This window comes from Parambassis ranga, chromosome 15, assembly GCF_900634625.1.
Source record: "Parambassis ranga chromosome 15, fParRan2.1, whole genome shotgun sequence".
NCBI lineage: Eukaryota > Metazoa > Chordata > Actinopteri > Ambassidae > Parambassis > Parambassis ranga.
The window spans coordinates 13,440,296-13,456,825 of NC_041035.1; the positions used below are offsets into that span (position 1 = coordinate 13,440,296).

A 16,530-nucleotide genomic window follows, 5' to 3' on the forward strand; every position below is an offset into this window, starting at 1 on the left:
GATCACATCTGCTGCTCCAGGCTGGTCACTCATTAATGAACACACCTCAAAGCCATGTATGATGCTTCTAAAATATTTTAAGCAATGCAAGTGAGAAATAACATACAAAATGAATAAAAGAGACAGGAAGACTGTTGGTGAAAGTTGTTTGTCTTAAAGGGACAGCTGAAACAAACTTGACGTTAGATTTACGGTATATCTCTCTAAGTTTTTTGTGCTTTTATGCTGAATAATTCTTGTTGTGTATGCAAGTACTTTTATGGAATACATTTATTGAATGGCCTTTACACTGGACAGTGAGAGAGAGTATAATCAGAATTTTCTCAATCATTGTTTGTTCTTTTTAAGCTTACTGGTCATTTTAGATCACCCACATTCTCAAGCTGAAAAAGTTGTCTTTTCTGGCGTTATGTTGGTTGCAGGGTTTGCGTCACTCACTCCCTGGCTGCACTGTATGTGGGCTGTCAGTGTGGGAGGATGAGGGTATTCTTGAGCAGCGTGGAGGACAGGGTAAACATCCAGAGCAGTCACTGATGTCCATTGTTCAGCTCTTTTTCTCAGGACGATTCCCACCCACTGCAGCACAGCTGGGACCAGCTCCATTGTCCTCTCCTTCCTATGCCAGCCTCATTGGTGCTCTTACAAACAGAACACACACATACAAATGCTTACAAATGCACTAACACAACCCTCAAGGCTTAGTCACAATTCTAACTGGGTACCTTTTTGTCTCCTAGCAACCAGCACCTCTGCATTTGCTGGCCTTGCACCCTCAGTTTGGACTGAGAACCCCATCCTGACACAAGGATCACACACACACATGCAAACACACACTGACTGGATTATGCGTTGCTGCCTAAGCGAAATTGAATCTAAAAAGTATTGGACCGTTAGCTCTTGTGGAATTACTTTCTTTACGAAGTGAAGTTAATGAAGAACACAGTGCCCAGAGGCTTTTTTCACACTATAAACCCACAAAAAGTCAGCATAAATACTAATGGCATCAAAACAAAGATGTTCACTGAACAAAACTATCTCTACAAAGCAGAGCAATGTAACTGTGTCAGAGACACAGAGGTAAATTCAAAATGACAGCACCATTAAAACCCAAACTCTGAGCAAAGAGAGAGAGAAAAATGAACGTTGCAAAATGTACTTTTTTATCCCTTTGCACTCATGACACCCTCATGCAGTATTCATGAAGGATTTCCATAGTCTCAGAGACCCTGCAGTTATTTATTCATCACTTCATATTGACCCCTGACATGTACGTACACACACCTGCCACAGGAAGGATGTGCTGCCTCCTCAAACACATTCACATACATACACACAAACACACAGCTGACCAGTGGTTAACCTTCTTCTCTTTACTTATGTAACAGGCTGTCTGGGACATGCAGAGCAGTCTGGAAGAACTCTGGAAGTCTCTCTGAATAATCTTATAAAGCAAACTTTGTCTTTCTTACTCAAGTATTCAATCCCAGCCTATAATCTGAGTATTCCTCTCATTTTAGTCAAGTAAAATCTGTATGTGTGTGGCTTTATCCTGTTTGTTGTAACTTGATGGTGTTGCATACTCATACAGAGTTGCAGTGGAGGCATCAGCAGGTGAAATATCATGCTTACCTACACATAAACACCACAAGACTGACATATACTTAACACAAAATCCCACCATCTGTGCTGTCTTCAGAAATGTATCCATATTGTGCGTTGTGTGAATCCCTGCAGAAATACGGGGGATGAAGGGTCTGACTTTCTGCTGATTAGCTGTTCCTGTGTTGCTGCTTTAGATAAGGTGTGAGTCAGAATGAAGCACATGTATGTATACTACGTGCATGTGTGTTCTGGAAGTGGTCTGTCCTTGAGTGCGAGTGTGTCCTGTTAGAGATAAGGTGATACAAGCCCACAGTGAATTGTTGACTTGACATTATGCACAATGCACCTGTCTCATACATCATGATGAGGCAGCAGAGGTAACTGAGGAGAGGAAACCACATTTATTGTTCCAGCTCTGTTCTGTGCTTTGACTCACTCCCACTCACTGCAGCAATACAATGCATATTTAACTCAATGCATAACATTATAAAGTTTTCAAGTGATATAGCTGAAAAATGTCAGATGTCAGAGTTAAAAGAGTTTTGAAAGCAGTGCTATAGGAACTAAAACAGCTGGTTAGAGGTGGGTAACAGGAAGGTTTAGAAAGGGCAGTAACAGGATGAGTTGAACAGAAATCAAATGATTTTTCATTTCAGTGAGTCCTTCTGTTTATCCTGGGTGTCCTTGACTTTGTATCTAGGCATGTACCTTTGGGCTGTTTTTAAGTTTAGCTTTCAGAGGGATTTGGATAGAGAACAGACTCGGTATAAAGGTAGCTGCTGTGCTCACCTTCCCTCTGGCTTAGTCCTCTGCTCTCCTCTCCTGATAATTTACATGTGTGAAAATATTCCATACAAGTCCCTTAGAGGAAGATAAAGGGAAAGACGATTCTATGCAGGGGTTCATTTTGATCAGCACTCATCCTATCCCCCTCTCATGGTTCTTATTCTCTTTCTCCCTTTTTTCCTTTTCTGAATCTTTGCATGGAGTCAATTAAGTGTCTTGAAGCATTTGCTTTTTGTGTTGATTGAAGTAGCTTCTGAATGTGTGTGTCGTAGTGACAGTGCCTCTGATCTGCTATCAGCCGCCTGTGGTTAGGTGTGGTGGATCTGTCATCACAGGGGCTCAATAACACTGACCTCAGACCATCGCTTCCAGGAAAAGCTGTCATCCGATCTTGAGGATCAGTTTTCCACTTTCTAGGTAGCCAGACGTTCGCAAAGAGGCATCTTTAACTAGTTTAGTGAGACCACACAGTGTGTATGTGTGTGAGAGTGAGACTGGCCAACCAGATTGACTTTGTTGTTTTTCTAAATGGCTGCCTCCTTCCTCTTACTCTGTGTAAAACATTAGTCCAATCTAGCAAAATGATTTCCAGGCTATTCTCAGAGATGGAGACCATTATTTCTGGCTTGGAGTGAGCCTGCTGGCTGATGTAGGGATAGGTAATGGCAGTGATAATGGACCTGTTGAGAGGTATGTTCTCCCTCACCCGCCCTCCTTTCCTCTGTGTTATTCTCACACTTTTCTACTATTGTCCAGCAGGTAGACAGCATGATGGATGGACAGGGCTTGGCTGTGTCCCCACAAAAAAAGCAATGGCTATCGTACACCCCGCCGTCCGTTGATAGTGCCTGTAAGCGTTTGTCATGATCGATGCTGCTCTTGCTCCTGCTCCATCACTCAGCTTGACTGCCAATGAAAGGCTTGGACACACTCAGAAACTCAAGTAGACATAATGGTAGGGGGAGATATTAGGGTGAATCGAGAGCTTGGAAAAAGTATAGATTTTTTACCACTCTGTCTTTGCCATGTTAACTCTTTCATTTTGCTTCACGGGTGGCAGGAAAGCTCACAGCCAGAATGTATGCGCTCATGTGGGACTTTTAAGCCTGCAAATACACACAGACATCATGAATCATTTACAGTGAAAGAAGAGATGTGGGCAGCAGTTAAACTAGCTCTGTCTTGATTCTCTTGCTCTGTGGGTCTATGTGTGTGTGTGTGTGTGTGTGTCTGTGTCTGTCAACCCTCATGTGGACTTGATAAGTTCCACTGACATTGTGTTTTCTCTTGGTGGTTGTTGAGTGTTCCAGTCTGGGAGTGCTGTGTGTTTCTCGTCGGTTGGTGAGCTGTAGATGATTAGAGTGGAGTCCATCCATGAAATCCCCTTCAGGTCCCATCGCAAAAAAGAGACAGTTCACGGATGTGCATGTGTGTGTGTGTTATGAGAACGAGAGAAAAAGGGAGAAACAGAGTGCTGGGCTAGCTGTATTTTTCAACATCAGAATAAATCACAAACCTTCTCCAGATGGCCTCCCCTTTTGCCTCTTTCAGCATGTGTAGACGATGAGAGGGTTAAATATATAAATGAGTGTCCGTGAGGTCTGTTGGAAATGAGATAATGCAGCTTGATGACTTATTTCCTGAAATCTATATAAATAAATAGAGAAAGTGACACTGCAGAAGAGAGACAGAGTGACATGCAGCGCCACTCAATCATTTTTAATTCAGGCTGTTTGTAATGGTTTTAGTGTTTACATTCAAAAGACAACAAAAGGCAAACAGATGCCATTGTATTATGCTCCACTCTGTATTAATACAGTGTTTGCTTTTCATTATCATTTTTGTAGAGCCTATATTTAGCCAAAAAAGAAAGACTAAGCGGGAGAGAGAGTCTCCTCCTTTGTGTGTTTGTGTTCCTATGATGAAGTCTGTCTATTCTCTTAAAAAAAGCAGCAGTTTCCTCTTCCTCGCTTACCAGTCCTCCTCCCTCTAAGCTCTATCTAGCTCCTCTCCTCATCACCACCACAAAAGGGAAAGAGAAACACCTTTATGCTCGCTGCATGTCTGCCTGTGCATGACTATTTGTGTGAACATGAAGATTTTAGACTTCAACACTGTTTAACATCCAGATGATAATGGTTACCATGATGATGATGATGATGATAATGGTGTCTGGCTCTCCAATCCAGATTGCACCGTTGAGGTACAAAGCGCGGTGTGTAAGCAGAAGAGAGAAAGTGCAGCTAGGAGGCATGTTTATCATTTGTTTTCACAAGATAGGAAGCAAAATGTGAAGGTGTGGAGAGAGAAGGATGGTAAGGGGGAGGGGGCATGAGGGTGAGAAGGAAGGTGCAGATACTCTTGGCCGCACACAGAAACACTCAGTCACTCTCTCTGGGCCACACAAACACACACACACACGCATGCCTGTGTTTTGGCAAGTGCCCAAAGGCCCCGCAGCCTCGATCTGTACTCCTCACCTCATTCTCTTTATGTTATCCCCCACCCTTAACACCGTGCCTCTTTTTTCATCTGCCTGACACTGTGGGTTTGTTGTGTTTTAACTCAACCAAAGACATGTCCACACATAAATGAAGCAAGTCAACAAAACCAGCTTGTTTCTCTTTTTAACTGGGGATTCAAGCTCCCCTTAAGACATTTTCTAGCTCACCACCATGAGTTCTACCTCCCCACTAACCCTCAAGGACTTGTTTGTCTCTTATTTTTATTCACTTCTCTTTTTGATTCTTTCCTAATAATTGGCTTATAGTTAGCTGTCTACATGCAGTAACATTATAACATTATGACACATTTTACTTACTCTCAGTGGTCACAATCTGAAAAGGAGGAACAAGCAACTAATATTAAAAACTTGGCACTAGAGAATGCTGCAGCTGTTGAAGTTTGGACGATAAACATCATACAAATGTTTGTTACTTCATACACATCTACACAAAGTGTTTATCTTTAAGAACCGCTCTCTTGCTGTGTTCGGGGCCAGTGTAAACTGGTGAGCTCCATTTTTGACTCAGAATTAAAACATTTACCTTAAAAATATGACTCAGCTGAAGTCTCAAGCCTTCACTTTACAGCTCTGCAGCACTTTTTAACGTTTAGGAGAGCTGCTACTGGTTGAAGTGCCAAAGTAAAGTAAATGCAGCTTATGAATGAGGCCTCTGACTCTGATTTAAACAAAATGGGGACATAAGCAGTTTGCACAGTTCTGGTTTGGTTTGTGTATTTGATCCTGTATTTGCTGTTGTATGTTAAGTTTTTTGTTGGTCTGTTTCCAGGTCCGGCAAATGTCTTTCTAAAGGCCCACAGTCGTGTATGCGGTTGTTTATGTGTGTGTCTACTTGCGGGTTTTTACTGTGCAAAAAAGGAAGAAAGTAGTTAGCATTTAGTGGCAGCACACTGCCATTCTTTTAACAGCTCTCACACACCTCATTAACTCTCTTAATGAGTAAGTAATCAGACACATTCCCCCTCTGTCTTTCTGTCTTTTTCTGCCTCTTTAAATGGAAGAATATAATTAAGAGCATTTGGCGAGGGTAAACATTTTCTTATCGTGCAATCTATTCAAGAAATCAAGAAAACAAATACTCTATTTTAGACACACTGAAATAACTAGGAGACTTAAACAGGGAAAGGAGGCAAAGTCAGCAGTTATTTTTTAGAGTCAGATTTACTGTGGTCAGCAATGCATGGAAGTGAGATCAAGTTAAAGGATGGCTCTGCTGGATTTTAGAGAGAGTGAGTTCTGAAATAAGAGCAAAAGTGTTTAGTTGTTACTTTGCATGGAGGATTGCTGACTTCCAGAAAGTCATTTCCTTTGAGCTTTCAAAATGTAAGGATCATAAAATCACCCAAAACAATTCTAAATCTAGCTATAAACACTTTTACATTTGTTACGTTCTTGGATTTTCCAACTCATACTGTGTAAATCCTGTGATTTATTAGTGGTTCACTCAATAGTGTTCTTGTTTTTGACATACTGAGAATCACTATTTTACCAGGAAAGTGCAAACAAAGAGAGAGGAAAGACAAAAAGAAAGTGGTAGCAGGGAACAGTAGTTATGAATAGCATCTCAGAAGTAAAGGCTGCTTGACAGAGTGCACACTTCCACACAAGCACTTAAACAGCAGTGTGTTTCTTCTCATTTGAAACCTTTAAAACCAAGACATCAGAACATCCCGACTGATTTACAGTCCCATGCATCAACCACGGGTGTCAGCCAGCTGTGGAGGCATGAAGGAGCTGGTTATGAAACCTTTGGGATATGAAAGAGGCGATTGTTTTTTACATCAGTTTAGATGTTTTCATTTGTGGATTAGAGGCTGTGTGTTACACAGACATGTTCTTTATAGAATCTGAAGCCTTGAGAGCTTTTAGTCAGAAGAGTCCTCTGTCCCTTAAGTGGATAAACTATTGCAGTATTGTCATAAACAAAGACAACAGCTCCAAATATTCTGCTGCTGTCTTTTGATCAGTGAGATTAACGTTATGTAGCTACAGTAGTTACTTGGTCATGCAATGGAGAGTTGCGTACAGTATTAGTGCAGCGTACTGAGATAGAGATCAGAGGTTAATGATGTGAATCAGACAGGAACCAGACATTACCTTCAGTGTGTGGCTAATCTCCAGACCAGGCGCCTAGAGCTATGTCTGATAACATTGCTAATTATTCCCGATATAGACTCTGCGGGGATTCTTGTAAATAGGCGTATCAGTAGCTTAGTTCATTGTCAGAGCACTTCTACTAATTAAACCATACCAATGTTTGAGGTCTAGTATAAGTGAAACCTTAAAGAGCCTGAGCACAGGCTGCAGTTCACACAGCAAAGACATACCTGAAAACATGTGTGTTACCTCATCATTAGGCCAACAATGGGAATGAACTGTGAGCAACGTCACCTAAAAAGAGCCATGCTGCATTAATGAACTGCCCGCTGGTACGGGATGTAGTGCATTAAGGTAAATCTATACCAGGACTACACTGTTTGAACAGTGACATAGCCACACTCACTTTCACTCACTCAGGCACTGGTTCATACACCTGTAATGAAGAAAGAGTGGCAGGCCTGCTGTGTCCAGGAAATAAGGAAACAAGAAGTTACAGCATGCATGGATGCCTGGACTGCAACTGGAGGCTGCAGCCCTGCCACAGGCCATTCTTCATAGCATTGTAATGAGTGGATGGAAGAAGGCTGGGCAGTGTGCAAATGTTCCATGAAACCTGTTACCTTGAATGGGGCTGCACAACAGGAGTAAAGTGTAGAGGTTTTTACTTCTCCTTCTTAAACAATCTGAGGATAGTTAAGTCTGTTGCACAGACTCACACTTTTGGCGCATTAGTCAGACACTAAAAGTCTGAATGATTTGCAACGACTGAGGCACAATATTCACACAACTGGTAGAATGTTGCAATACAGAAGCAGTGCTGTCCTGTCAATTTCCTGCCATGGGAGAGTTTTTTTCCCCCTGTCTTTTCTTGCCATGCTCACCAGTTTGGTTGTTAACTATATTTGGGGAGCTCCACAAGTGATGCACTATTGTGGCATTTGCCAGAGGGCTGCAAGATTAGATTTACAGTCACGACTTAGCACTGGAGTCCATGGTGGTCAGCTTCCCTATTTGTGGTGACTGTTCTCACATAATCGTGGCTTTTTCTGACAGGATCAGTGCTTTCCTGAAAATCTGCTTCCAAACTAATCAGAAATGTCAAAAATCTCTGAGCGAGCACAGCCGGGGCTGAGCTTTAGAAAAAAAAACCAGTAGGGGCAACCACAGACTATGAAAAATACAGCATGGTCTCCCACAGAAATGTTCTGTTTGCCATTTTAAGAATGTGTAAATGTAGAAATGTTGCGTTTCTAAATTTAATATTGTTCTGGCTCCCGTAGGAGTTGAACCCCTCGATAAATTCTTAAAGGACCCAGAAGACTACAGACTCCAAACCATGACCACTGTGATTATTCTGTTAGATGTGACAGGGGAGAGAATGAAACAGGCAATATAAGTAAATGAAAGAAAGGCTGATTTTCTGGCATGATAGATGGCATCGTTTAGGGTTTGTGATGGGGCTTTTTTTAGGCCCACATTGTCTCAGGGTAGACCTACACTTTTAAAGTGACCTCCCACGACCTCAGTACCAAATCCAATCAAACAGAACCATAAATGGGAGTGTATATCCCATTCAGCCAATTGTGTTATGGCGTGCTAACAGGATTATGGGGTTTTAGAGTGCGGATTCCACCCTAGAGCTTTCGTTTTACAACTTACACACATTGCATTGTATTCATATCATAACAGTCTTCCTGCCTTGTCGTGCATTCCAGCTTCTCCCTCTCTTGTCTTTCATCTTCTCTTTTTGTCTGCTGTAGCCTCTGGCAGTCAAACAGTGATCTCCCAGCATGGCAATCTGCTAAACTATTGTATTGTAAGTGAATCCACACATATAAGTACACCGAGAATGAATTATTTCTCAAAATAAGAGGGTTAGTATCTTCATGTGTGTTTTGTTTGTAGAAAGGTGAGAAAAGGGTGAGAGGACTAATGAGTAATTAAAGCACAGAGCCAGGTAGACCAAAAGCATTCCTCTTACATGGAGCCACTTTGATAAGAGGCACTAATATAGCCCGGGTGCCAGTCTGACTCAGCTTTTAACTCTGCACTGTTTTGCCAAAAGAGAACAACAAAGGAGCTGGAGGGAGCACAACACAACTGGCTCCAATGCATGTTGGTTAGGAGACGTGAGGCAGGTTTGATGTCAGGATATGATCCTGCAAAATGTGGCAGACTGACAGAATAGATAGATTATTGTTGTGTAATTGCCTAAATTGCCTGCTAACTGCATTACCCCACATCTTGGCAGATGCTACACAGATCTGTGGAAGAAATATAACTTGTGATAAAATTAGAATGAGCCACTAGAATATTTATGTTCTCTTTGAGTGTGAGCCAGCAATGTGTGTGTTTCATTTTCACATCTGTACATGCACGATGTGTGTGTTTTTTTTTTTTTCTCCCGCTCAGGATGAAGGCACCCATATAAAGTTGTGGTCATTCCTATGCCGTGTCATTGTCATTTGGAGACTGTAAACATGGACCCAACGAGTCACAGTACACTGCCAACATCTAGATTCAACTCAATATTTCATCCCATGGAATCAAACGCACAAATTCCATTTTTAATTGTGGCTTATTTGCGGCCTTTTAATTTCCGTTGCACCATAAAGACACAACCACCCATTCATTAGACAGATTGCACAACATGACTGTGTGTGGTGTGTTTTGCTCCCCTCTTTTGTATCCCACTCAAACAATGCCTGTGTAATATTGATTCCAGAGAAAGTTCTGGAAAGGATGACCCAGTGGGGACATTTATGTGAGACTGTGAGTCGTTGTAGTCTTGGGAACTCATTTAGTATTACCCCATGGGGTTTCGGTGTGGATACTTGTGTGTGTGTGTGTGCATCATGGCATTGCGTGCTGTGGCGTTCAGGAACATTTAATAAGTAGGAGTCATCAAAGTCTTATGCAGAACAGTTTTGTTGTGTAGTTTTATTTTGGTGTGTTGTGCTTTAGCCGCTCTGTGGGTGACCATAAGTGCTCTGTTTACATCTGTCCAACTGTGTTTCGAGGCAGGAGCCTCTCTGGCAGCACCCTAAGCGTCTTCTATGTAGTGTGTGTGTGTCTAAAGAGGGGCAAAGCCTTTCTGAATCTGGTTAGCTCGCCAATTAAACAACAGACAAAAGTCTATTCTAATTAAAACTATGGCTACTTGTGCTTCACCCTCAGTCTCCTTCCCTCTCCTCGTCTCTGACACTCCTCTCTTGCTCTGACTAATGGCTAATTTGTACATGTTGTTAAGTGCTGGACACACACAACCTAATACGAAAAGATAATGTTCTTTGTGCCTTGGTGCCCTAATAAATCCACTGGACAGGATCGTGAGGACCGCCGATCGGTCACTCTCCAGCTGCCTCCTTGTTTGGCCTGTGTGCAGGCAGTGAGCTTTGGCGCCTCAAACCAGAGCATGGTCAAGGCACAGCGAACAAATTATAGCATGAGTGAACACTGAATAATACAGCAACCAAAAAATAACTGCTCCATTGTGAGTAGAGTTCTCCATGCAGTACCACACCTCAGGGTGTTGGCACACACAGGAACGAGGGAGAAAAACTGCCCTCAGCTTTCCGTTCTGCACCAATGAGTGTGGTAAAAGAGGGAGTGACACTGAATGGAGGGAGAACTTTGCTCATTGGAAAGCACTGGAAGTGAAAGGTTTTGTTGAGACACGTTAATATTGTTTCCACAAATCTACACCCTGGTCAAACCAAACAAACCAAACAAATAAGCAATCCTGAAGAATCAGCTGTATGTGTAACGACTACCTGCTTATTGTCTCCACAGAGATCTGAGTGAGAACTTCATCCAGTCCATCCCCAGAAAAGCATTCAGAGGAGCTACAGACATCAAAAACCTGTGAGTAGTGCCTCACCCTTTTCGAAATGGCTGGATCTACCTAACAATTATCTTCATTAAGGTTCCCAGAGCCCACAATGATGTCCTATATTTAAAACTGTCAGTCCATTAATTGCACAATTAGCAAATAAGTGCTAGCTAGAATGACAACAAAACTCTCATTTTCATTTAAGTCAAAAATGCTCTCATCTGGAAAGCTTAATATATAACAATTAGCTAGTGATGAAGATAAAGACTCTGTAAAATGACTAAACCGGTTATATGTTCTCCAGGTACTGGACTTTTGAGTTTAGAGACGTTAATCAATAAAAAGTTAGTCTTGCCCATTCACAGTATTAGCATGTTAACATTTAATCTGTTCTTTTGTTGTCAGTAAAACATTAATTGCATATTGGTGTGTGTATGCAGGGTGTAAACTACCTCACACACATACAGCTCCCCGAAGATAGCTTGTAGCCGCTGTGATTTACATCTGACGGAGGTGCACACACACCCACACCCACACATAGATTTATGACTTGTATCGATGCAGATAAACAATCAGTAAAGTCTTCATCTGCTATTTTCAGGGTTACATGAGCTGACGTGACTAAACCGGTATTGATTTACCATAGTCCATCAGTGTACCACTTACTGTATCAATGATTACAGCTACCCAGAGGGAGGCAGAAACATTGTGTATGTGTCTTGAGTAACAGGGCCTCTATCTCCCTCTCCTTGTTTTCTCATGTATGTGTCTATGTGTGTCTGTGTGTGTGTGATCTGCAGCCAGCTGGATAAAAACCACATCAGCTGCATTGAGGATGGAGCCTTCAGAGCTTTGAGAGGCTTGGAAGTGCTGTAAGTATCTGAAGTGATGCAATTTATCCAGCCCAGCTATCCATTATTCCATTAAAGCACTTAGTTAGATTAAGACATTGTTTTTCCCCTGCTAATAACCATAACTAATATATACACATTGCACAGGCCTTGATTATTATACCAAAATACCCCCTGTGGGCCTCACCAGTGGGGGCCTGCATCATTGAGACCAAGCTCCATTAAGTCACAGTTGACAGCGGCATTCCCCTTCGTCACATCACCACCCCCGACCCACCCACTTCTCCACCTCCAGCCATCTGAAAAGCAAGGGGCTCCTACCATCCCGATCAAAAATGCCATTCACGTTAGCACTCCACACATGACAACCATGCTATGCAGTTTCTGAATATTCAATTAATCATCTTTTGTAAAAAAAATCATAATCACAGGCCTCCATTAGAGCTCTCCATCTGAAACAATGCAGACTAACAGTGAAGCCTGGGGGGGACAAAGGCACTTTGACAGCCTTGTTGTGTGATTGGGGGTGGGGGTGTGTGTGTGTGTGTGGGGGGGGGGGGGGGGGGTCTCCTCTGGTTTAGTAGGTAGTTAGGCCAAAAAAAAGCATTAAAGGCTGCTTTCATGCCACGTATGAATTGATGTAGTGATGGGGTTGTTATAATGGTGTAAAAAGAGAAAGGGGGTTGTTTTGAAGAGTAGTGTATGTATAGATTTTATGGGGGAGGAGGACAGCTGTGTTGAAAGGGGGAGCAGGTTGAAATATGGTAAAGGGTTATTAGGCTGATTGAAATGACCTGATTCTTCTTCTGCAGCTGATGCCCAGGTTTCATTGGAGGTGTGTGCATGTGTTTCTATTACAAGTGAGGCTCTTGTGAACAGGCCTATGTGCTTGTGTATTTGCATGCATGACCGTGTGTGTGCATGGGAGGTGAGAGGGCTTCCCATCTGTGTAAAATTAGGCGTTATATTCCCAGTGGGCCACAACAAGAAAGAAGAAAATAGAAGAGGACGGGCACAGCAGCATTCCTTTTTGAAGTAAAAATACATTGTAAATGACTTTTTAGCTGCATACTGACAATGTGATCATTTGCTTTTTTTTACAGAACCCTGAACAACAACAACATCAGCAGCATCCCCGTCTCCAGCTTCAACCACATGCCCAAACTGCGAACTTTGTAAGTCGCAACAATCCCACCACAATGTTCTCTACCTCTCTGGAGGTATTCTTTAAAGCTATTTTCCACACAAATGCTGACAAAATAGAGAAAAGGCATATGATCTCAATGGGAGTGGACAGGTTCTGTCATTCCAAGCAGTGCTGGGTGACAGCCATAACCACAGAGTACCACAGAAGGATCTGTAGCAATGCCAGGGGCCATTATCCCCTCCATCTTAAGACAACAACTGGCCTAGATAGACGCAAATAGCCCCAGAAGTCTATTGTGTATTGTGCATTGTGTGTGATTACTAAATCTGAAATTATGCACAAATTAAAACAATTATGCCTGCTGAAAGCCGTGACTCTGCTGCTCTTGTGGCGACACATTGGCTTCATCCTCACTCCCAGTGGGGTTATATTATGTGGCTATTCTGTTTGTGCGTACACGATATGTCTGTGCACGTGGGTTTGAAAGTTAGCATACATGCTCCAGAGGTCCACCACACCACGGCAGGAGTTATTCTGGACAGGCGGAGGATCGCAGGAATGCAGTGTTTGGAGAACTTGGTTTGCAAAAGTCCTCTTTAGTGTTTCTCTTTTTTAGAATGTGCCATTTACAATCATCCACACAGCATATCATTTAGTGTGTGTTGCCACATGGCTGTTGGATGTGATAAGTTGTAGGAAAGAATAGACACTTTCTGTGCTATTTGTGACTTCAGCTGGTGGTATTTTAATTTTTTTCTTTCCTCTCATTTAACAGCCGTCTCCATTCTAACAATCTGAACTGTGACTGCCACCTTGCCTGGTTGGCCCAGTGGCTCAGACAGAGGCCTACAGTTGGTTTATTCACCCAGTGTACTGGCCCTCCTGAGCTCAGAGGTCTCAATGTGGCAGAGGTACAGAAACACGAATTCAGCTGCTCAGGTAAGATTTACTTGCGTTCAAAACATTGAACACTGAAAATTGTTTGTTCAGGCATATACACTGACAGGAAAGCAAGTTTCACAGCATATCAGAAGTGATGAAAACACAATTTTTCCACACAATGTGAGCAGGTGTTTTTTCCACCACAGGAATTCAGAGCAGGCATAAAGTGCAGTCATCTTCTTACTTTTCCTTTTACATATATCTTCTTTTGATCGCCAGTAAAGTTACTTTTTTGTTGCACATGAGTATTTAATTTCGACCCTGGTAGAACTTTACTGTCCCTCGTAGTTTATTCTGTCCCACACTTCTATTCCCACTGTGTTTTTGTGTCAGTGTATATTCACCTGGCAGCCATCTGACAACTCCTCTGCCCCAAAGCAACCCCACGGCTCTCCTCTGGCCATTGCATGTGTATCCAGTAGCTGGCAGTGAAAGGAGGGAAATGCCCATAATATGTATAAAGCACATAGCTGGAGCAGCGGCTGCTCCCTCTCCTCAAGTGTCATTATTTATGATCTCTCACCTCCTCGCAGAAGGATTATTGTGGCTTTAAGGTCACTGTTTCTCTCTCTGCAGTGATGTGTGTTATGTGAGTGAAAATATGGTGTCATGGCATGCATTGGGTTATCATATCCGGACAATGGAAAAACAGCATGAGAACTTCAACTCCCCACAAGGCCATCTCACTCGCAACACCAGCTGCGAGGGGTGTTTGTGTGTGTGTGTGTTTGTCGGGGAGTGTACCTCTCTTTCTCTCTGTCTCTCTCTCTCCATGGGTTGTGATTTTTACGCGGCCATACGGCGTGACAGCACAGATCATTAACTATTCATCGCCCAGGGAAAAAGACTCAAAGCGTGGGAGTGTAACAATTCCAGATAGGAAAAGAGGGGAGCAGGGGGTGTCCAGGAAATTTGGGTTTTTTTTGTGTACAGGGTTTTGCATGATGGATAACTGCAATTCCTATAACATGCACAAGCTTTTAAAGACTGGCGTAACCATTTTTGCAAGTCAAAAAAATATCATCAACATTAAATGTATTTGGCATATCTGTGTGTGAGTACACGGTCATGCATTCTTGCAGTCATATCCGCACATACTTACAGTTTCTTCTTGAGAGGATGAGTGACCAGAAGTTGAACTCCCAGAGAAGGACTCATTAGAGACGAGCTCGCTGGCACACACACACACACTTTTTTTTATTTTGATGTTGAGCACAGTGTGGTTGTGCATGTGTTTAGTTTGTGCTGTGACCAGGCCAGGCCACCTGCGGGGGATTTGGGGTGGGGTGGCGCTGTGTTGGAAGAGAGGCGTGTTGCTGCTGTGAGAGGAAAACGGGGTACACTGTGTTATTCATATGAAATTTTGTATCGTTCTCAGCAATATGACTCACACACTCCCAGTGTTTGGCTGGAAAGCATCGCTGTATTGTAAATTTTTTTGCCAGTAATGAGCAAAGTAACACATTTACTGGGTCGCTTTGAGGAAAAAATCCAGGCCGCTGGTTGTCATCAATCTCTTTTAAAAGTCACATCAAAGTTAAATAATCCAAAATATAGGGCTCATTATTTTCAGTTTTGTAAAAACCCATTGATATTTTGTCTGAAAATTCTTAAATCTGGGTGAAAATAACTTAGCAAAGCAAACAAACTTCACTTTTTAATTATTTGGAAAGACTCTGGTGCATGGCCAGCACCTCATTAATGCTCTGTGACCAAATACACTTTCTGAGATGTTCTAATCACAAAAGAATCTTAAAAAAGATCAAGAGGTTTTTAAAACTTAAAATCATTTAACTTCAGAAGAAGTTTGTATTTATGAAAGCCTCTACATCTCAGCTTCCTCCTTTATTTTATCCAGTGAAAGTATTACACCTACCCCTCTGGCTGTTTTTTGATCATTTACAGCAGAGGTACAAAGTGTAAAGGAAATGTATGGTTATACAGTGAATGAATGACTATTACTATGACTATTACTGCTCTAAATTAATAATAACTGAAGCAAAAATATTATTTTTGAAATGAGCAATTAGTAATAAATGTCATTTGGGGTTGAATAAAATACACTTGTAGTAGGAAAAATGGATGACTGTAAAACGAGAAGGGAAATTGGAAAGAATCGAATCAGAAAGGCCAGAAATAACACTTTGAAATGATGAGTGAAATAAAATGTGAGGTTAAGACTTGTGAGTGAATGGACTGAAAGTAATGGGTTGCTGTGATACAGAAGTTGGAAATAGGGACACTCGCATAAGGGAGAAGGAGCAGAAAGAGCATGTGGACAGGGGGAACCTAATAAAAAAGCGAGAGCAAATAAAACAACAGAACATTGGAATACCGTGATAGAGATGCTATGTTAGGGAAAAGATAATGGGGAAAACAGCACTAGAGAAGGCAAGGGAGGAGCAAACATCAAACAGCCTCACCTCAAGTATACCTGTCAGAGAGCTGTCATTGTTAAGGCCTCTCCAGCTGTGCTCTGCACTCTCCCTGATCCCAGGCCTGTCAAATATGCCATGTTAGATCAGAAGGGAGTTTTTCTCTGCCCTACACCCGATCCCAGATCTGTCAAAGCTCCATCCCAGTGCCGCCATCCCAGATCACACACAACCACACGTCAACCACTGTGCCAGCGTTCATTCACGCTCATGATACCGTTTGCTATCTGATTCCCAGAGCTGTTCAAGCATCCTGTCCCTACAGGTAATGATTATGATTGACCAGTATGACCTTAAACATTAGCTAAACG

At 42.3% G+C, this 16,530-nt stretch overlaps 1 protein-coding gene across 2 annotated transcripts in view; it reads left to right on the forward strand.

Moving 5' to 3' along the window:
- Positions 1 to 16,530, forward strand: part of slit1a (slit homolog 1a (Drosophila)) — a 76,574-nt gene that overhangs the window by 33,227 nt on the left and 26,817 nt on the right. For both annotated transcript variants that reach the window (XM_028423334.1, XM_028423335.1), the window contains exons 5-8: positions 10,805 to 10,876; positions 11,645 to 11,716; positions 12,799 to 12,870; positions 13,618 to 13,781. In XM_028423334.1, the coding sequence (XP_028279135.1) occupies positions 10,805 to 10,876; positions 11,645 to 11,716; positions 12,799 to 12,870; positions 13,618 to 13,781 (380 nt within the window). The remainder of the gene's footprint in view (positions 1 to 10,804; positions 10,877 to 11,644; positions 11,717 to 12,798; positions 12,871 to 13,617; positions 13,782 to 16,530) is intronic.